Source organism: Diplotaxodon limnothrissa, linkage group LG1 (assembly GCF_057381915.1).
Source record: "Diplotaxodon limnothrissa isolate DT_005_m linkage group LG1, D_limnothrissa_male_GT1.1, whole genome shotgun sequence".
Classification (NCBI taxonomy): Eukaryota; Metazoa; Chordata; class Actinopteri; order Cichliformes; family Cichlidae; genus Diplotaxodon; species Diplotaxodon limnothrissa.
The window spans coordinates 22411615-22434762 of record NC_140596.1 but is presented as its reverse complement, the minus strand read 5'-3'; the positions used below and the strand labels follow the sequence as shown (position 1 = coordinate 22434762).

Below are 23148 nucleotides of genomic sequence, written 5' to 3'. Positions count from 1 at the left end.
GGGGTTTCCAATTTAGCTCCTTTGAAAATGTGCAGTTGGATATTTAATGAATAGCTCCCCGTGCTCTGGATTTGTGTCTCTGCAAATGGATTTGGAAATTACCTTTAGGACCACTTAAGGTTGATTAGAGTTCCCATTGTGTTCTCTAGCCACTGATTAATACTGTGTAATCTCATAATCCTGTAACAGTAATGTCAGGTATAATTTACCTTACATAATATACTTGATAAAACATATTATTTTCCATCAGAATATTTTGAAGTACAACATTACATGGAAAACTGAAGTACCCTTCTTTTATTTCTCCCGATGTGTATCATTAAAAAAGTGTCATGAGGGGACCTTAAACAGCCTCTAAAATTAGTGAAAACTTCCTAAAGAAAAAAAAGGGACTGGGAACTTCTCCGGTCTACTCATTCCTTCGACACAGAGTCTTTTCCAGTAAAGGCATAATCTCCCTGCATCACTGACAACTCGGGGGATATGAATAAAAATGGCATTTTTGACAGGGTAAAAATGACCAGCTGGCTATAATTTTTTTAACCATATGAATTCTCTTGGAAATTACCACTAAGTGATATTAATTCATCGTGTGGGTGAAAATCATCTGACGTCAGTGAAACTCTTTACATTTTTACTGGCAGGTTTGACATTGGTTTAAATATCATATCAATCCTATGTCATGTCTTCACAGAGAGGTGGAGAAGCCAGAGAAAGCTGCACAACAGGCAGTCCCACAGACCAACCATGTCCACACTAACCAGAGCTCATCTCAGCCAGAAAGTGCTCACAGGACAGACAGAGGGGAAGCTCAGAGCAATGGTATCAGACTGGCTCACGGAGACGAGGTGAGGTATGGATTAGAGATCCAGGGGAAACCCAGTCAGACAGCCCCACAGAAGAGAGTAGAGAGACTGTCTCCAGACGCTGTTAATGATGCTGCCCATAAGAATGGACAAAAGACTGTAATCCAAGTGGCTCTGCCACCAGAACAAAATGGAAATCTTGTCTATCAGAGGGGTTTCGTTACACGGGCAGACACTGAGAAGCATGTTCAGAGGAAGAACACGTTGGCTCAGGTGGAGCACTGGGTCAAAGTTCAAAAAGGAGACCCCCCGAAGAGGTCAGTCTGACTTCACACAATCAGTTTGACTCAACTAACATTTCTCTATAACAGCAGCATGACTAATGACAAAGAAACTTTGAGTCTATGCCTCCCTCTAGTGGCTTTTATGAGGATTCACTTATTAGATTGCTTTAATCTTTCTATTGAATTTCATTTTATCTTATTTAAAGCATTATGGCTCTATAATAGATTAAAAAAACACAGCTAAAAGATTTCCTTGTTCTTCTTTCTTTCATAGTGCTCCCTCTGCTGAGTTCAACCTCCCTCGATGGACTCCTCCCTTAAAGCCCAAATCAAGTGCAGCAGATGTCACCTATCAGTCATTGCCAAAGTCTCCCCGTCTACCCTGTGGCAGCAGCTCTCCTCCAGCAACATGCAATCTGCCCAGTGACTACAAGTACGCCCATGACCGGCTCAGCCACTTCCGTATGTCCACTGACGAGCGAATGGCCACCAAGGAGGGAATGGTGTGGCAGCTGTATGAGTGGCAGCAACGGCAGCAGTTTCGTCACGGCAGCCCCACCGCTCCTATTTACACCGGCCCCAACTTCACAGACTCCTCATCTTTCAGAGTGACTGTAGAAATGCCACGCTCCATCTCTGTTCCTCCATCACCATGTGAAGTCCCACCATCATCCTTCAAGCCCCTGTCTCCACGCAGACCACACACTCCTTCAGACAGACGCACAGTAAGGCCCTTGGATGAATTGGCACCAGGGGACAGCACAAGATCAAGCTCACCCGGGCATTTTTGTGCCCATCTTTCTCAGGTAGCACACCTAGTTAAGGAGGCGCTTAGTTTGCCTTTCTTTCAGTTAGATTTGTACATTTAGAGTATTAATTGCAGTTCTTAATACTCTAGTTCTAAAATACTCAATGGGATAAAACAGAGAACTGTGCACAGAGAAATGTTGCATTCAGTGAACAGTAATAATTTAATATCCATTTTATTAAATAAACCTGCAAATACCTGTTTTTACTTTGATTTACATGATGATAAACTGTAGTTAAGATATAATAGGTAAGAATAGTGCACGTGTCATTCCATATTTTTAATTAGCCTCCCATAGATTAAAACCAGCAAAGAACTGATTCCTCTGTGTAAGAGGACCTTTGTTAATTGGATATTAAATATTACTGGTTACATTTTCTTTTGCTTTCATCTAAAAACAAAAAGTCTTTTGACTGATTGGTTATCTAAATAATTAATTGACTAACGAATAAAATAAATGGCAGAGTAACTGAAAATAATACTTGTGTTCCCAGCTAGTTCAATTAATCTCTTCAGTGTATCTTGAATGATGGGAACAGTGGAGTTTTTGTGGATGGTGTGAAAGTAGCCGGTGTGTTGACAGTGTTGTTTCTCTCCCATAGTAAGCTTGGATGGAGACCTGCACATAGTGTTGGATGGAAAGATGAAAGTCCCACCCTTTATGAATTTATGTGCTGATACTCAGTAATTGGGCCTTAAACACTGGTGATACTGTGAGACAGTAAACAGCAGTGGCCTGTCATTGACATGGGACTGAAGTAAAACTCAGTGTTTCACATGTTCTGAGCCAAATGACAAAGGTCTCATTCTCATGGTAGCTTGTGGATATGAGGTGTCACAACTTGGAGAATGTTGTGAGCTCACAAGGACACCATGGGAAGATCGCGCGAGGAGCATGAGAAGGCTCCGACTTTACAGCGCGCACACTTTGATGCTCATGTGAATCGTTTGCAGATTCACACAGTCCACACCCAGGCCTACTCCACAGGTGGTGTGAGCGCATGCGAGTAAAAGCTCGCTACTCTGCCGTCCCCCCACCGTAGCGCTCAGACAGCACCGCCACCGCCACAGGAGACGGAGCCCAGGAGCACGTCCTGTAATCCACACCCTGCTCTCTCTCCCCACCACACCCTCCACATGTGAAAAAAATCTCCCTCCAAACCATCACCACATTTGCCAACACACACAACCCTCATAACCAACCCGTTGGCCTTACACAAGTAAACAAAGTGTTGCAGATGCTCTGTTTCCCCTATGATTCAACCAAGTGTCAAGACTCTAATTACAACCATAAAATATAGTGACGCGCAATTATGGAAAACCCTCTAGAGGATACATTTTTAACAAAGGTAGCCACAGTGACTATGCTAGGGAGCGATGTTTATGGGAACTAAATTTAGTTGGCACTGAACTTAGTTTTGGTGCACCCAGCATCTCTGAGGCTGATGGTGCTCTCTGGCTGGAGTGCACTTAAGTAATAGCGATCTGTGTGCCTCTGCGGAATATCATTAAGAAGTATGTTTTATTAGCAGCTAATCCAATTTGCCCTGGGCTTCTCAGCACCCTATAAACATCTCTACTGTATCTCAAACATCAGCAGCGGTCTCTTTCTTCTGATCTCGCATTTAAATAAAAAACCTATTATACAGCAAAAAAATTGTGGCATGGGAATCTCAAAGGGAATGGCTTACAGTGCTTCTCTTGCTGGTAGCAAACAAATGTTATTTTAAGAAAGCAGGTTTAGTATAATTTATGTGTAGTTAATTAAATCTCTTGTTGTTTGTGTCCTTTTAAGCTTCTGTGGTGGGCCTGGTTTTCGCTAATTCTGTGTGTTAAGCAAAAACGTCAAATTTTTCCGAGCCCTGTAGCATCTGAAAACTCAGGGCACACCTTGTTTCGTATAAGAGTAGGAGTGATGAAAGCGAGAAAAGGATAGATGGAAAAAATAAATCTGCTGTGTAGTCAAATTTGTTTGCAGACTTGGAGGCAATGGTTTAACTTTGACTTAGTGTGATGAAGTGATCCATATATCACTTTCAACACACTATTGAAGATTATTTAGTAAATCAGATATTCTGTTTGATTTCATTCTATATGATCTGCGTTAACAAGTGAACGAATTGCATTTCTCCACAGAATTCCCAAATAGAGAGGAGGTCCGTGCCAGCCATGGGCTACATCACACACACAGTCAGTGCTCCCAGCTTGCATGGCAAAACGGTATGAGCTTCTATTACATTAATATTACTTACTTGGATCAATATGAAAAATGGACTTTTTGTAATATTAACAAAGCGTTATAATAGTCTAGGAAAATGAATCCAGGTAAGAACTGGAAACGTAATTAATGGGGGCCGTCTGTGACATTATCACATGTAGAATTTGTTCCAGTGTTTTTGTTCCTGATAGCATTTCTGTTCAGACAGCACAGCAGGCCGTCCTCACATGACAGTCTTTGTTGTGTAGCTCTAGGTTTTACATTTTCAGGTATTATTAGGACACATTGTGTTAAAGGTACATGAATTATCACGAATTCATTCATGACTTCATGCATGAAAAACAATGAATTCATTAATTAAAGTAAAACCGTGTAAAAATATAACTGTATAAAGAAACTATAGGGGGAAAAGTTACTTATATCCAGAACATAAACATACACAGTTTGCTGTTATGTGTAGAGACAACACTGACTTTGGTCCCTTTTATGCTCAGATGATTCAGATGTTGTTGTTATGTGGTTCAACAAACAACAACAATAAAAACATTCCTCTAAAAATGGTCAAGGATTGGACTTAAACTGAGTGAAAAAAGCAAATGTCCACAGAAGCTTTGGAAGAGCTATTGTTCAATACTACTGAAAAAGTCTGGCTTCTTGGAAATAAAATATAAAGAAATGAGGTGTGACTCAAGACTTCTGCACAATACTGAAAATTACAAAAATGAATGTATAAAATATCTGAAATATTTGGGGGCAGGGCCAGTGTTAGATAAGAGTGAGGATGAGGTACTGGTGTTTAACATGTGTTTTTCATAAATGAATTAATGCTATTAATGTGTCCCGTTTTCTATGAATAGGTGACAATTCATGTACCTTTCACATAAAGTGTTACATTATTGGAGGCAGCAGTATACTGGTGTCTCTGCCACACTCCACAGTTACTGCAGCTCAGCCACTTTACTGCCCAGATGATTATGAAATATTTCCTCTCATCCCTCTGTGCTTTCACTGGCCCCTAAACCCGGGCTACGCTACAGCCAGAGGAGCTGACTCTGCTCCTCATTCAGCTTCGGAGGCACCAGGCCAAGATGGCTGGTGCACATAGTCCCAGCAATGCATTTGCTCACCTGCAGCACCACCAGCACAACGGCCTACTAGGCCCCAGCATGCAGGTCAGGGACCCTCATATTTCCCTAATGCAGCCCAGTGCATCCTTTGCCAGTGCATTGTGGTCCCCTGCTCCCCAGCCATTCCCATACATTACTACCCTATCATCGTTACAGACTGTGCAGTTTTCTGATTCTGCTTGGATGTCTTGTTCATTTAACCACTTTGACATGACTTGTATTGTATTAACGGTTATATATTATGGATACTCGGAGCCTTGTGTGACTGTTTGTAAACAGGGATATGCCATGTTTGGAGCATGTTGCTTGTGGCCCATGCCTGTATTTTACACTTTGCGTTGTCTCATAGATGTATAACCTTGCACAACCACAATAATGTCTGATTATCAGAACATTTCTGTGTAGTTGGGAAGCAAACACAATGCTGTAAGAGCAGCAGCGACAACTCCACCCAGTTTTTAGCAACCGACCATTCTCTGGCCATCCTCCACGCTTATGGAGAAATATAAACTCTCTGTCTGACCACATGTCATGCACATGTCTGTGTTCCTCAGTTGTGCATAAGGTCATACATGAGACATTAAACCAGATCAAAACAATTACTTGATTACTTAATTAGAGCTTGACTGTAGATAAAAATACAGAGGTAGAAGTGCACTGTAATTGAGACCAAGTTAATTAAAGTTCTGCTAGAAAATCCCAAATAAAGGCCCTAAGTGTCATCTGATCACGCATTATCCTTTGCAGCTTCATTTCAAATGATTTATCTCTCCATTGCTCATTTAAAGGCTGATGATACTTACATACAACTGAAGAAGGACCTGGAGTATCTAGATCTGAAGGTGGGCCCCAACAAAGTAAATAGCACTTTGTCTTTTTCATCTTCTTCTCCACCTCCCCTCTCTGGACTACAATCTTGTTCTCCTGTCGCTGCCTCCAACATCTGCCTCCCTGTTTCCCTCTTTTCCTTTCTGTCCTCTGTTCTATTTCTGTCCTTTACAATGGAATTAACATTTCTCGAAACTGTCTTCTTATTGCACAAATGATCAATTTAAGGATAAAGAAAAAGATACTTTTCAGTTTTGCTTTGATAAATCCTGAAAATTGTCCAGTGAAACTGGTATAAAGTAATAATGATGCTGAAGTGTTGAAGTGTTTTATTGATGCAGCTCTGCATCAGTAAAAAAAAAAAAAAGAAAGGAAAAAAGCAAAGTGAGTTGAGGGAAGTCATCTTGTGATACGCAGTACAGCAAATAACTTTTCGCTTTCTAGGTTCAAAAGAGATCAAAAAGAGATCAGTGTGTTTGAAATGCCCACGTCATGTTTTGCTCGAATGTGAGGATGATGTGCATACAAGTGAAATAGACCATTGTACTGCTTTTTAAATGGAATGTGACGCATCCCAGTAAATTATGCAGGATCTTTACACATGAATCCCTTCATCCGATCATCCATCGTGTGATACTCACCACTGAGATTTTGAATTGCATGCTAATAAGCACCACTAACAGTACTGAATGTCTGTTTGACTTTTTGCTTTTGTTTTATTTGTTAGAGCATAACAGATGGCCTAATTAGGCTCTTTAGGAAATTTTATGTATTTTTTATGTATTAGCAAAGTAAATACGATTTTATATTATAGGCTGAGTCATAGTTTTATTGTGGTAACTGGTGGAAATGGATGAAAATGTGCAGCGGTGTAAGTTTGCTATGGTCTTCAAAAACTCCTACAGATACTTGGTAATGCACTTAATTAGAGCTGGCAAAGGGACAGACTGCAAAAAACATAGTCAAAACTTGTTTATTTTGAGTTGATTTTTGCATAGTTGGTCCTAACTCGTAAGCACCCACGCCTTTTAAACTCAGTGCCCCAAGAATGAAACTGAGACTTTCTTTTAAAAACTCAAAGTTTCCAAAGCCAAGAAAAAAATATGCTGGTGATCACTGTAATAATTTTCCCAGACTTCATGACGATCTCTCTACAACCACAGAATACATAATAAAACTTTTTCTCATAGACTGTGCAATACCCCCACAAGACTACTAATTGACCGTGACATGTAAAATAAGTGGAATGTCCCTTTAACTGAGTCTCCTATTTGCACTGGTCCATACTGCTGTTCAACGTGTGGTGACCCTAATGTGGGCGATATATGAATAATCAACCTTTTGATCTCTGAAAATTACTGACTCTGATAGAGAAGTGGCTGACAAATCTCTGCGTCATTATCTTGTGAACCTCCGGGTGCGATGCAAAGACCGGCAGTCGCTAGATACCCTGTACTATTAGCCTGATATCAGCAGAGAAAAATATCACAACTATAGTGGAGCTAGTTAAGTCTATACGTTTCTGGAAAATGACAGTTGTTTTTGTTTTTGTTTTTTTTTTAGTTTTGTTTTTTAGTAATTTTGTTGCTACGATGGACTTTAAATTAAACCATATAGATGTCCCTGAAATGCAGACTTTCAGGAATTACATGCATTTTATGCATGGTTCCCCATTTTCACAGGCTAATTAGACAGACTAAAATAATTCTAAACCTAAGCATTGTTTTTAATACTTGGTAACATCAGGCCTGTTCACTCATTATTTCAGTACAAATTAAGCAGACAAAATATCTGGAGCTGATTCTGTGTTGAACTTGGACTTGGCTGCGGTTCACTGGTACTCTCAATATGAGGTCCAGATAAGTTGTTATTGCAGGTAAAGGAGGCCATCATGTCACTGAAAAAGAAAACTAAATCTATCACAAAGAAAAAAATTAAAATAGTTTCCAAATCTATGATCTGGTACATCCTTAAAAATAAAAAATGAACTGCCCACCTCAGCAACACAAAAAGGTTTGGAAGACACGTTTCCAACATCCAGTCAAGCAAAAAACACTCTCGACAAGGTGGTTTAAGAGATGCCTTCATGAATGTAAATATAGAAGTTTACTGGTTACACACAGAAAAGGAGCCTGCACAGTTCTGCAGAATAAACCGCTGGACAGTAAACCACATGATGTGCCAAAAATGGTGGAGGCAGTGTAATGGCCTGGTAGTGAAGGAAGTAGCGGGATGAATTCTGAAGAGTGTCACAATGCAGATGGCAGCATGGTGGTTAGCACGGTTGCCTCACTGCAAGACGTTGCTGGGTTCAAATCCATCACTGGTCTAGGGAGAGGTTTCAGCACCCCTGCTAGATAGGTGGAAGTGAATGGATTGAAAGCAGAAACCAAAGGGTACTTCAGTGAACCCCTAACCGATCATCTGATGATGTCCACATCACTGGCTACAACTGATTTTTTTTATCCAAATGTTATAAACAATTGGACAAAAACCGCATTGTTCCTCCTGTATCCGAGGGTCCTTTCCAGCACTCTGGCATAGACTTTCCCAGGGAGGCTGAGGAGCATTTTAATAATCAACGCCTTTGTTAGGTCTCCACTTAAAAACGTTCCCATTCAAAACCATGGATGTGAAAAACAAAATCTGAAAAAAACTTTTTTCTCCCATACTGGTAATATTAAGGAGTTGTTTGTTAAGTTACAGTAATAAGCATCCTGTAAATAGCAGCGTAAGAGCTTTTTTCCAAACACAAAGATGTAGAAACTCTATCTGCATAAATGTTTGAACGAAGCTATAATAAGTTTTTTTTTTTTTCCAATTTTGTATCAGTTTTTTTTTCTTTTGTTTTCCTCCTTAGTAAACTCGGCTTAACTTGTGTATCAGTCCCATTATCTGTAAACTAGAAATATGTATCAGTTTTTTATTTTGTCATTCGTTCAACTTTAGGTTACTGGACGTGACAGTTTAAAGAAAGAAAGACCATCAAGGCCTGTGAAAATAGCAGAAAGTGATGCTGATGTAAGTAAATCATTCTGTTCTCAGGATTTACAAAAACAGTCAGATAAGCACCCTGTTTATCCTTCTCTGTTTTTCCCCTCTAAGATCTCTGTTTCCGACTTCTGACAATCCACTACAGAGAAGCAGCTGACTTTAGTCTGACTTTACTGTGTGTTTTAGTGTGGTTTGCCTGCGTGTGTGTTCTTAAGTTGTGGTAAACAGAGGCTGTAGAGGGAAGGGAACGTATTTGCGTTGCAACACTGTGGGGACACCCATCCATGCAGCACAGTGAGGGCCTGAGAGTATCGACCACAGCTTTTATTTTCCTCCCTGCAATTTAAAGGGAAAAATACATGTAATGGGAGTTTTAGATGTTGAGCTGTTAAATTTTTCAGTTTGATTTCCCAGATTCTGCTTTCCTCATTCTTTGTTTTCTGCTGAATAGAGGTAAATAAGATGGATGTCCTGGCTTTTCATCATTAGCATTGTTCCACTTTAACAATTTATAAGAAATTGCCAGTAAATTTATCGGAACAATGAATATTTCATGCAATTAAAAACAACAATATGTGGCAGCGAAAATAAAAACAGCTTAATTATTAATTGAACAGAATGATAAATAGATCTGAGAAGAAAAATAACACTGTTTGAGAAAGACTGTGAACTAGGCAGTCTTATGTTGTTTTCATAAACACATAACCCATTTCTGGGAAAACAAATCTGTCACTCTCTGTAAACACGGCTTTCTCCAAAAGTGAATTGAAAATATGGATTCTTGATTATGATTACTCATAATGGGTATTACCAGAGCTCACCCCCAAACTAGATAGTATAGAGGCTTTTGATATCTGGCACTGCACCGATGAGAGGAATTCCTTTGAGCTTTTTACACAGATGAGCCGTATTGACAGACTGAGACGATCAATTTGTCTTATCTGGGTGCATTGTGGAATAGAGTTGAACAAAGGCAAGAATGGAAGAGTTTAACGGTGTTGCAAACAGAAGCCGTATCTAAAAATCTCAGGCACTGTTTTATCTCTTTATTTTCTGTCTACACTCTGCCGTATTATCAGAAGCGATAGGAAGAACTGAGTTTTCCTCCATTCTCACTGTTTCAATATGTTTTCTTTTAGGTGAAATTAAGTCGACTGTGTGAACAAGACAAGATTCTACAGGAGCTAGAGGCCCGGATACGCACTCTGAAAGAGGACAAGGTTTGAGTTGTATATATTTGTTTGTATTCTTGTGTGGTCTATGAAGGCTTACGTGTTTATGACAATGTTATCGTCCCCTGGTGTAGGACAAGTTAGAATCTGTGCTGGATGTTTCCCACCAGCAGATGGAGGACTACAGAGATCAGCCAGCTCATGCTGAGAAAATTGCCTATCAGCAGAAATTACTACAAGAGGACGTGGTCCATATCAGGGCTGAAATATCTCAAGTATCCACAGTAAGACCCGGGATTTGCAAGTCCATTGTGCTTATGACAAAAACTACAGCCTCCTTCTTCAGTGAAACTGGCTCAGACTTTTTCATCCAACTCTCATTTCTTCATATTCTCCTATGAAAATGTGAAATAGGTGCACTGATTTATTGAAGCATGTGCAAACATGTACATATGTGGAAATATAGAGTTTGCACAATTTTAAAAATTTTGAAAGTCAATATTTGGTATGACCACTGTTCAACACAGTCTGAACTCTCTTAGGAACGATATCTTTCTTCTTGGAGGACATAGGTCAAAGGTCAAAGCTCTTCTTTGGCTGTTGGATCCCTTTTTTTCCGTTCCGTGTTCAGATGATCCCACAGTCTTTCAGTAATGTTGATTTCTGGGCTCTGGGGAGACCAATCCATGACCGGTAGTGTTCTTTTGTGTGATTTTTATATCTGTATGCTTTTGCTACACTCGCAGTGTGTTTGGCATCATTGCCGTGCAAAACAAATGACAGCTACCCTTCCAGTGAGACCATTTCAGGCTTCAGTGAACAGGAGATGGTACAGCAGAAGGACCAGATGTATGTTTCATGTCCTGTGTCGGGTCTTTGATTTGTTTTCTAGATTATTTTCTTAAGAGCACGGCTTTCAGATATTATTCATCTGCTATAGATAGGTCTTTTTTGCCCTACCACTTCTTCTTCTTTTGTTCTCTACTACTTATTTCCTCTCATTGTTTAAGGAAACCCTGTACACCATTTTTGAGATAAAATGAGTTTTTGGCTAGTACAATTTTTTGAAAAACCTTGTTTTGACATTTGACACTGATGTTTTGGCAGGTAAGGGATCAAACTACTCAGGCTCTTACAGTAAGCACATGCTACTAAAGAAATGTTTTATTGGTTGAAAACAAGATGTTCGCTTCTATTTTTAGTTGTTCCTTTTTTATGGTTTCTGCAACTGGCACAATGTTTCAGGATGACTGTCACTATCAAAATGAGTGCTTAGGGACAAACCTACGGCTACAAAGAAATGAGTAGATTTCTCAGCCACTCAGAAAAAAAAATATTTGGTCAAAAAGTTCACTGATATTCAAAATATTTAGTGTTGAAATGAAAATTACGAGTTTCAAAAGAACATTCACAAATAAACCGCAAGATTACATGAAAGCAAACAAATGTGTCTTTGGCTTAAAGACATTTCCAGGCATTGGTTGTAGTCTGTCAGTGCACACTGCAATTTTAAAAAAAAGAAGAAGTGATAAATCATAAAAATCACCACTTAACACACCTGGTCTTAACTGCAGCTCACATACACGCCACTAAAACAGCTTTTTATTCACAAGCTAAGTACAGTGTGTGAACACTGTTTTTTTGGCATTGTAACACAGAGCGTGATGTGTTTTGTTCTTTAGGAGATGGAAAATGCATGGAATGAGTACAGCCAGCTTGAGAGGGATGTGGACTGGCTGAAGTCGGCCCTGCAGGGACAGATGAGCCGCTGTGATCTTTCTCAGGTCTGTGGCTCAGTGATCTCCATTAACTCCCGCAAGCAGTCGCTCGCTTTGAATGGGAATGAGCTAAATACTGCTGATGTCATATACTCAGACAAAGCAAAGAACTGGTTCAGAGGATCGTGTGTTGGATTCTAATTAAAATCTGTAAAATATGAAAATGTGTCTGTATGCGTCTGTGTGTGTGTGTGGTTCTGTGTTTCTATGTGAGCAGCAAGAGAAGGTCCAGATCAGAAAGGAGCTTTGGAGGATTGAGGATGTTATCGCAGGTCTCAGCAGCAGTAAAGCCAACTACAAAGTCACCATCTCCTCTGTTACCAACCCAGGTGAGGCAAGCGCTATAGGTTCCATGTCTACAAAGCAAATCGCTGTGGACCTGCGACTGTATCTTCTCATTAAAGCCTGCAGTCATATTTTTGTTACCAATCCCTTGAATGTTTCCCATAGGAAACTAAAAGTGCTGTCTTTACAGCATGTGTGTATTATTGTCATGTGATCATCCGCATCATATTCCCCAGAGAGGAAATTTGTGCCTTCGGTGTCAGTGTCATCAGTGCCTTCTGTGTCTGGGAGCGCGTCTGCTATGGAGATGAGATTGTCCCAGCAGCAGCAGCAGCACAGCCCCCACCTCAGTCCCAGTAGCCACACCCCCACCCTTTCCTCTAGTCTCAGCCAGCAGCCATTACACCATTCTACAGCTGTCATCAGTGGGCCTAAGTGGGTAAGTGAGTAAACTTAAGCTGGTTTGTGTTGGTTTGTTTAATCATGTGCTCTCTGCATTTGTGTGTTCAGCTTTGGTTGGTTAAATACACAGAAGTGCATTTTGTAGTCTGTGATTTTCAACTTCCCTTTTTTCTAGTTGGAGGTTTTCAACAAGCCATTAGCACTTTCCTTAAAATGAGTCTATTTACCCCTGTTGATCAATGAACTGAATGAAGTGTCAGGAAATAGAGAAATGTGAAATAATGTCCAAAAGTCCAAGAAAAAAAGTGAATATTTACCTTATTTGGCCACTAATTAGCCAAGTAATAAATGTAAGTAAACATTTTTGCTGGTGCTCATGCATCTTTGCATAAAACAAACTGAGTGAGTTAAGAAGATGACATTCAGTTCACTTTTATAGAGCTGTTTTAATCTCGTTATACTATGTATAATGACAATAAAGGCTTTCAATTCAATTCAAGTACGCCCAGCTGGAATGGAACAAGAAAAATGCAGTTAGGGCTGTAACCTCAGTGTTTGGTGTTTTTGAATAATTTGTTGTAAGATAAGCTAAGATGTAATTTTCTCAATTTGCTTTTTAAATTGTGCAAGACAAATGTATAAAAGTAACACTGAGCCCCGTTTAATCAACATTACAAGATGGAGAAACTGATCAGGAAGGCTAGCTCTGTGGTCGGCATGAAGCTGGACACTCTGGTGACAGTGGCAGAGAAAAGGACATTAAAGAAACTGATGGACATTATGAACAATGCTGGGCATCCTCTGCACACGGCCATAAACAATCAGAAGAGTCTGTTCAGTGACAGGTTGCTTCTCCCCAAGACAAGAACTAACAGACTTAAAAACTCCTTTGTCCCACACGCCATCAAACTGTTTAACTCCTCTCTGGAGGGGAGAGGGAGGGGAAACAGGAGGACAAAGGAGGGGGGAACAACTAAGCTGTAGTGCCTCTTCACCTCACTGTACAATACCTTGTGCAATACTTTTTGTAAATAGTCAACAGTGCAATAGACTCAATACTTGAAATGTGCAATTCACTTGTATTTTTATTTTTTATTCCTATTTATTCTATTTATCCCCTTTGTATATTTTATTTATATTTGTCTCTGTATTTATATATGTGTGTGTGTGTGTGTGTGTGTATGTGTATATATATATATATATAACAATTCTGTAACTGTAACTTCGGTCGTTGCTGTGCTTTTTGGAAGTCGAATTTCCCAGAGGAACCCACCCGAGGGATTAATAAAGTTCTATCTTATCTTATCTTATCTTATCTTAGATAAACTAAGATATATTACATTTGTGACAAAATTTCCAAAACTGTTAAAAACTATTATATTTAATCTAATTATAGTTATCCAAACTGCATAACATCACAGGTGTTGTCTGTAGTGTTACTGGAATCTTAAAGAAAAATTGCCACGTGCTTATGTTGCAATCATATAACAATTTTGAAAATTGCTGCTTACCAAATTGTGACCAAATGCAAACTTTGTATTATGGTTTAGGCTTGAAGTCTGTGGATTTGGTCAGTTTTCCCTGGTTTCCTTCCACAGTCGAAAAAAAATTCTAGGTTAGGTTAATTTTTTTGAATCTGTTCCCTGAGTCCAAGGTGTACTGCCTCCCTCACCTAATCTCAGCTGGAATAAGCTGCAGTGACACTAGCTGGATAAGCAGTCAAGAAAATTGATGGATTATTAAGTGCAGAAAAATAATTAATGTGTATTTCAAAGTTTAAACGTTTTGGAAATGTATTATCTTTGTCATTAATCCTGCTTTGTTTATACCAATGTGTGATGGAAGTCAAAGTGTAACAGCATTTCTATGACTGTATACTGTGTAATCTGTGTCATAGCCACTGTCATCAGGCTCTACAGTCTATAGAGTTACTTGCTCAGGAACTCTTCATCTTGGTATTTGGGGTCCTTGCAAGGCTAGAGTCCTTCTTCAGTTGTTTTCAGTGGTTCACATTTATTCTGTGCGCAGAATGAGGAAGATGTGCCTCCCAGACCTCCTCTACCTCAGCTCTACAGTCCCGATGAGCATCCCCCCGCTGTGCCTCCCTTGCCCCGGGAGACAACAGTCATCAGACACACCTCTGTACGTGGCCTCAAACGTCAGTCAGACGAACGTAAAAGGGACCGAGAGACTGGGCAGTACACAAACGGGGACGGCAAGGTACGCAGAGCTTGTGTGTATTGCTGTGTTTGCATTTTTAATGTCATGTTGTTTCTAATTTAAATCCACTCGTATATGTCAGGTGGAACTCAGGCCTTTCCTGAGTGATCCAGAACTCATGGGAGCTGGTGATGGCTCCAGTCACATTAGTGTTGTAACACCTGGGCATGACGGAGGTTACAAGACATTACCGAGCAGAGGTACATAGACAACAGTCAGTTCATCCCGCCAAAATGCTTTAGAATATTGTTTAAGATGAGAACAGACTTCTAACATCTGTGGTCTTCCCCTCAGGAACGGGCGGATCTTCACTTAGGTTAAATCAGTCTTCGAGCATCTCCTCATACGTTACCCTCCGAAGAGCAACGTCAGCAGTTGGCATAAAGGTGGGGGTAACAACAGAGTGAACATGTCACTCCAACCCCAGATTATATTCATTTATAATATTAATAAGACTTAATCAAGCATTTTAAAAGCAATTTAACAGCACTGTATAATTAAAAAAAATGCTATTTTAGTCATATTTCCACCAGTCTAAAGTCTGCCATGTGTTTGCTCTTGTTATCATCTTTCTCTCTTCCCACTCGTCTCAGGAGAGACCAAAAAGTGCCTTGGAGCGTCTGTACGCTGTGGACCCGGCGCAGCAGCAGCAGAGGGGGAAGATGAGCGCTGATGAGCAGCTGGAGAGGATGAAGAGGCACCAGAAGGCCCTCGTCCTCCAGCGCAAACGCACCCTGAGTCACGGAGACCGCCACGCCGCTTCGTCGTCACGCACGTCATCCTCACGCTCACTTTCAGCAGACTTGGGATCAGTATGTTACTAGAGCAGCATCACACGTCACACTCTCACGCACGACGACAACCAAACTGAGAGTGGCGGTCTACAGCAGTAATGCATGCCTGTGTTGAGTGCAGTGGGTCTCGTCTCTGCTTCTCTTGTTACCAAGTTTATATTAAACTATTAAGTTAGTGCGGTATGGCATTTCACTGTGTGGCTCTATCTGTGCTTATTCAGCACGTGTTGTTTTCAGGCTTCAGTAGGTCTTTTTCGCCAAAGTCATTTGGCCTAAAGAACCCATTCAGTTGAGTTGCAGACTTGGATCCCTTTAAGAAAAAAATATTATGACTTAGGAGGAGAATGTGGTCTCCAAGTGCCTTTCTGGTGTGCTTGTCCTAAATGCCCTTCGGTAAAAAAGACCTATACAGATAAGTAGATACGTTTCTGGTCTACAACAAGCTGCAGCATTAAAAGTAGCACACATATATAACTGTTTAAGTGTTCATTATGAGGTGCAGATAATAACATTTACATTAAATAGTGATGATTTTGTTTTCTTTTTCAAAATCTTTACAAGATGAGATCTTGGCTATAAAACATATAACATATTAATGACCTCAGTCACTGCATTTCTCCCTTTTCTCTGCTATGGATTCTAACTTTGCTTTATCCATCATTTCTCACCCTTCCTCACTGACCTGTTCATTTTTCTTTCACATCAACACTATCCTACCACATTGATTTCTAACCCGTTGAAGTGTTTTGTGCTGTCACATAGCAGCCGTCTTGTCTCTCCTCGTGTAGATATTAAAGCCAGCTCTTCCATGTGTCCATGCTGTTGCTGTCCATATATGTGTGTCTGCATGTGTGCGTGTGTGTGTGTGAGGCAGAGAGAAGGAAAGTGCCTACTTATATTCTACTGACCAAAACATTTACGTACACTGAGCATTACATTCTTAAGCCCACTCTTGTCAATGTCATCGCACCATTTTTCTCACCTGATTTTTTTGTTTGTTTGTTTTAAATTTAAATGAAGATAAAACTGAAATCATATGTTTTATAGATTGGGACCAACTCTTGTCCCATTTAACACTTTTCCTGGGCAATGCTGATGTACTGATACTAACAGCACATTACATATCGCAACATACAGTGAGTTAGGTGATTGCATCATGTGCTCAGTGTTTTATCTGCTAATTACTGTTGGCTAGAGGAATCCTTCCTTTTACAAATGTGACTGCAAAAAATAAAAAATATTTTCTAAAGAACTCATTGGCATGTTTTTTTTTAATTTATTGCATTTTTTTCTGTAAACATGTATAACTTTCTTATGTTTGTTGAATTTGTCATCAGTTTGAGTGAAGTGTTGTGTTCTTGTCACACTTGTAGAGTTCTAGCATGCTGTGTTTTGAGATCTTTCATATCAGCATGCATACTCATTTATGCATGTGCCCTCTTTTTTTTTTTTACCTTTTCACACTTGTACACACACACACACACACACACACACACACACACACACACACACACGCATTTGGACATTGTACATTGCAAGTAAAAACCCTCTGCAATCTTTAATATCATGTTAGGAATAGGACGAGCATGTGTGCCATGAATATAACCACGAAGGCAAGTGAAAGAAGTTTCACTTTTTCTTTTAGTCAAGAAAACTTGGTGGCAGCACCCTGTCCTTTGTTTCACAGTCTACATTTTTCCTGTGTGCGTTGTCCAGTGGAAGAGAGAGCAGGAGTTTGACCTGCAGTTACTCGAGAGGGCGGTTCAGGGGGAGGAGGCTCAGGGAGTTAGGAGTGTCCAGGGGGAGGAAAGACCTCCCGAGCACAAAGAGAGACCCCGCTCGCATTCGGATGAATGGCTGACCTTCCGCTCCATGGCCACAACCCCCCCTCCCACCCATGAGGTTGACCTGGAACCTCTGGACTATGACCTGGACCTTAACAAAGAGGTATTTTTTTTTTTTCATTTTTTAAAAATAAGAAATACAGCTGACTAGGAAAAATGTCAACATAGGAATAACATGAAAGGGGGAAAACAGTGCACTGAACGTTAAAAAGGAGGCTACTCACCCCAAAAAGGAGTTTTTCTTTTATAAAATGAATACTGAAAGTGAATAAAAAGAAATATTTACAGAAGGAATATTTAAAATGATGGGAGGCGCCACAACCAAGCCCTTTTTTTAATATTCTCATGGATTGGATTTCGTGGATTGTGCTGCTGATCTTTAAATTCTCAGATGACATTTTTTTTCTGTTTGTTTACTTTTTCTTGGTATTTCTCTCCCATTTTTGAGGAAAATAAAATAAACTTGATTTTAAAAATACCTAACTGTATCAAATGGGACACAACAGATTTCCAGTCAATAAATGTCACTCGTCTTTTTTTGCTGATTGGCTGGTAGAAGTCAATACTGGTCGATACTGATGTTCCACTGATATTTTGATGAATCCCTAAAAGGCATATACTGAAAGGTTTTATCATGTTTAAAGAATATGTTAAAATGAGCAACAGATAAACAGCACCTGCACCAGCAAACGTGGCACATAATTAATAATTTCCTACACAATGCTGTCGTGAGGCAGCCTGATTAGACTGGCTGACAAACTTGCTGCTGAAATTATGGAAAAAGCATCAGAAAGTATTGCAGCACTGTTTCTACATAGGTATTGAAGAAATGAGCTATAGGCTGGATGCTGGCGGTATAAAGTATGCATTAGTATGCGACAGATAAACGTCATTGTGTGAAGCTATACAAGTGCTGAAACTTTCTGCCTGTACTAAAATGAAAATAGCATTTTAAAGATACTTCAGGGCACATCTCTGCATATTTAGTCTCCATATTTTATTACAGTTTGTCCTATGCTTATTTGATCATTTTCAGGATTACAAATCTTCAACTTGCGTAGTGAACTCGTATATCATTTTTGACCTCACAGTAGAGATCACAATAAAGTGGCAAACATCTTAATTCACACACTGCATCTGTGTTCTAGCTGTCCAAACCTCAGAAAGTGTCGATTCCAGAGCGCTACGTGGACTCGGAGCCTGAGGAGCCACTCAGTCCTCAAGAAGTGGAGGAGCGTCATCGTAAGGTGGAGCGTATCAAAAGCATCTTGGCAAAGTCCAGGTAGATGAAGTGTAACTAAATAAACCCTGAAGTTACATTGGAGTGTTACTCAACTCTGATGTTTTAGGAGAGTAGTGTTTCCATACTACTAGTCAAGCAAATGCAATCAGTTTCAAGGCCCTGAAGATTCTGGACTATAGGACTGTAAAAAAAAAAGCATTGAGTCACCCCTAATTTCTTTATATTTTGGACCCTAGGATTCAGGCTTTCTTGTAATTTTTTAAGGATCTTGAGCAACAAACAGCCTTTCTTTCAAAGTTTTTCTTTACAGACTGGCTGCGTTTTTACTCATTTTCAGTGAAGTCTTTGTACCTCACCATTTGTAAAAGGATGTGTTTTTTGTTAGGCCATTTAACACTGATGTATATGAATCAAATATTTTTTTAAAGCAACCTAACTCAAGGTATTATTCAGTTTTGTTTCTACACATAACAACTTTGGAAGACACATTTTTAAATTGTATCTTTAGGTGCTTTGTTACTAGCAGCCCAATTTATTCTCATTTATTTAATAGAATCTGCAAAAATGCCACAGATAACACAGTCTGAGTGTCATAAAAAAGTGTTCTTGTACCAACAAGGTAATTCCCAAAGAATTATTAGCCAAGGTATGCATATCATGCATGTTGCACAGAGTGTCCTTAAAACATTTAAGATGCATTGGCAGAACTAAAAAGCTATCTACAGCAGAATAACAGTATCTGAAAGTCATACCGTTAAGAAAAAGGGAAAAAAATCCATCAAATACCTGACACAGGAGAGATGCATATGTCCTTTCAATCCATCAGGACGTCATTCCTAAGGAAGGGAAAGAGGAAGAAAAGACTGAGGTATGCCAAGTTACACAAGAACTGGACTGAAACCCAGAAACAACAGGTATTATAGGGAGATTGATTCAAATTTGAAATTTTTGTTTCACATCCTACTCCACCATATGCAAGGTACAAACTTTGAGATTTACAAAAGTGAGTGCGTGTAAAACACAGTGGAGGCTCTGTCATGATGTGAAGCTGTATTTCAGCCAGTGTTAGTGAGGATTTTATTCAATTAGATGGAAATGTCAATCAGAAAAGAACCATCAGATTTTGATTCACCATGTACTACCATCTGGAAAGCATCTGATTTGTAATTTCTTTATTTTTGAGCATGACAGTGATCCCAAACACACTGTCAGTGCAGTAAAAGCATGATTGATGACTGATGGCATCATCAGTCATGGATTGGCCTCCACAGAGCTTCAGCTTTACTGAAGCAGTGATCTAGGGAATAGGACAAAAGTCAACCGACATCCAAGCAGGAGCTTTGAATATCTTCATTCATAAAATCATGTTTCATTAGGTCACAGCACCTATTGCTCATATTCCTAGCAAAATATAAAGAAATGAGGGGTGTCCAAGATTTTTGGACAGTTTGGTATATCTCAGGCTTCTTTTTGACCTCCCTCTAGGGTCCTTCCACATTTCTATGGTGTGTGAGATTTTTGTTCATTTGTTGCTTTCATTCTTTTCTTTTACAGTGTGCAAAACCTAGCACCAGCGGTGTCTGCGGAGAAGCCAGAAGAGGTGCCAGTGGCGCTCGACTCAGCTCTGCAGGAACAGGAGCGGATCATCACCATGTCCTACGCTCTCGCCTCAGAGGCTTCGCTCAAGAGCAAACTTGTTGCAGGTTGGTCTCTCATCTAATTTGAAACCATTATCTGCCTATTTGAACCGTGAGTGTGAAAAATCATTGCAAAAAAAAAAAAAATGCTGAAAAAAATAATAATTCCACACAAGCTGACGGCTTGAGTGGAATTCCTTCTGGGATCATATTGACATATTTTTGTTGAAGAAGGGATAAAGAGAGAGGGAAGCAGTCTTTCAAGAATTCTGGATTGATGAGGTGGGGCGTAAGGTGCAGAGTCAAGCAATAAGGCTGTTCATTTCCTAATAAGTGAACGTTATTCCTTACTAGGATCTAAGATAGTCTCTAATTGCAATCCATGTAGGATCTTTTAGGCTGGGGAGGAATCGCTTGATGAGGCCATTTTGTGATCTGATCAATGACCCAGTCAAACTCTACTCCACATCTGCATACTGTTGCTGCCGCTTTGAACGTAGCTCTGAACCTGCATAAAAGACACTGCGCCCACATCTCATCTCTTTCATACTCTACAGCAGACAGGCGAGTTAATTTTCACTGTAGCTGCAGCAGATTGTCAGTCTGCCTGCCTCGCACGCACACACACACACACCTATGCACACACATATATATCTGTCACACACGGTAAGACTCAAGCTGTCAGCGTGTGAGGAAGTTTAATATGCACAGTGAAGCAAAGTCAACAATTATAACATTATTTCCAGCATAGAGAAATGCCAGAGAATATAACTGGTGGCATCTTGTCAGTGGAGACTGAATCAATGACTTTCTCTTCCTTTGGTGTTAAAGTGAGGTATGTTGGTGCACTTTCAAATCCTTGAATTAAAAGAAGAGTCTTTTCCATAGTATTATGCATGAGAGACATCAGTAACTCCAGCATAAAAGCAGGAATATCTGTCGCTGCAATATCACATACGTGTGGTATTTATTGCAAAGGTGTTTTCATTGTTGGATTTTTTAAAATTCTTTGTATTCATTGGATCTCGTCAAATCTGTAATTTTGTACAGGGAAATGATTAATGAGCTACAAAGTTATTTTCTTGTTCAGTGCCTCTTGTTTTTTTGTATATAAGCAGATTAATTAAAAATGAATATTAACCAGTCCTAATCACGTTATGATGACCTATTAAAAAACGTTTTTTTACATTTGCATTTACATCTACATTTTCAGATTTCTTTAGTATACTTCATTGCTATTGAAGTTGGGTGATATGTATATGTATATATACATGCATGTATTCACTATTGTTTAAAAAATGCACTATTAATTTGTTTAAGTGCTGTTTGAAATGACTAAAATTTTCCCCAAAACTGATCCAATTTTATCGAAAAATCTTTTTAACATTTAAGAAGACCAATATAATAAAAAACCATAAGCAGTGTTATTGGACTAATCCATATTTCCCATCCCGAGTGTAATAGATGCACAACATAGAAACTGTAAGTACAGTTAAAAAGTTTCATGCTTATATTTCTTTTCAGGAAAACATGAATATGAAACTATTTCACTCTTTTGGCTTCTAACAACAAATGTTCCTTCTCTCTTTTTCCCCCCCCCTCTTGCCCTCTCTCCATAGTTCCTCCACAGGTTAACGTCCTAACACCTCCTCCCCCACCCCCTCCTCCACCTCCTCCTCTTCCTCCCGTTTCTCTGGCGCCTCCTTCTCCTCTGAACAACGGAATTCACTACACATTTGTCTAGTCAGAAAACATGAAGTAAGGCCTAAGTGCACGCTTTGCGGTGCTAATGCTTCTTGCTAATTCCCCCCCCAAAACAAGGTGTTCTTGCGTGCTTCGCACCTCGCCGCATGCTCACCGCGCCGTCATGATTGTCGGAAACACATCTCCTCTAGGTTAGGGAAGCCCTGCCTCTGCTCCCATTATAATCAAAACAAACATCTTCAGGCAGTCTGCTCATCCCACTGTGATAATTGTGTGTAAATTTTTTTTTGTACCACTGCCAAAATATTTATGGATGGCTGTGCAAAGAAAGGGCTCAAACGAACACGACTGTTTGTAGCATTGTGTATAATTAACAAAAGAGACACCTTTTGATTTAGCACCTTGACAGTTCAGCAGTCAGCACAGCTGCATTCCTCAGCACCAATTAGCTCCCCATCTGTAGCCTGGCAGAAGAAAATCTACATATCACTGTTGTTACTGTAAATGCACAAATAAAGCTCGTGTCATTTCACTGCTTTATTTAAAAAAAAAAACTTCTGTCCATCACCCAGTACTTGATGCCACAGATATTTTAATGCTATTTCCTGTTTAAAGGTATTTTTCCTGTACTAACCATATCAGCCATCTTTTGACAAATAGACGCACGTAAAATAATCAGATCCCAAAACAGTAAACGAAGACTCGCAATAACAAACACGTATATGAACTTTAACTTGCAGAGCAATGCAGCATTCATGTGGCTCTGAAAGCGTGGAATAGTTTCTTTTCAGAACTGCACAATGTGGATGTGAGATACTATCTACTCATGTCGCTGCATGCTTTCTTTATATTCTGGGTTTGCTTTCGGAGGTGAGCTTTAATGCGCAGTCGGGTTGTGAAAGTTAAGAATATTACATGCACGGCACTTGTTTCTTCACAAAAACCCCTCGCATGTAACATTTTGCATGTTAGTTTTAATCTGCATGTTGGGCAGCATGAAGTTA

General features: G+C 39.7%; 1 protein-coding gene across 1 annotated transcript in view; it reads left to right on the top strand.

The window, feature by feature from the left end:
• plekha7b (pleckstrin homology domain containing A7b) overlaps window positions 1–22184 on the top strand; it is a 73301-nt gene extending 51117 nt beyond the window's left edge. Inside the window, exons 10-28 of the mRNA XM_085354419.1 lie at window positions 695–1123; window positions 1365–1896; window positions 4035–4118; window positions 5154–5288; window positions 6032–6085; window positions 9021–9092; window positions 10205–10285; window positions 10372–10521; window positions 11920–12021; window positions 12233–12344; window positions 12537–12739; window positions 14731–14922; window positions 15005–15122; window positions 15217–15308; window positions 15516–15734; window positions 17433–17663; window positions 18709–18842; window positions 20358–20506; window positions 22060–22184. Coding sequence (XP_085210545.1) covers window positions 695–1123; window positions 1365–1896; window positions 4035–4118; window positions 5154–5288; window positions 6032–6085; window positions 9021–9092; window positions 10205–10285; window positions 10372–10521; window positions 11920–12021; window positions 12233–12344; window positions 12537–12739; window positions 14731–14922; window positions 15005–15122; window positions 15217–15308; window positions 15516–15734; window positions 17433–17663; window positions 18709–18842; window positions 20358–20506; window positions 22060–22184 — 3214 coding nt within the window. The remainder of the gene's footprint in view (window positions 1–694; window positions 1124–1364; window positions 1897–4034; window positions 4119–5153; window positions 5289–6031; window positions 6086–9020; window positions 9093–10204; window positions 10286–10371; window positions 10522–11919; window positions 12022–12232; window positions 12345–12536; window positions 12740–14730; window positions 14923–15004; window positions 15123–15216; window positions 15309–15515; window positions 15735–17432; window positions 17664–18708; window positions 18843–20357; window positions 20507–22059) is intronic.
• The last annotated feature ends 964 nt before the right edge of the window (window positions 22185–23148 follow it).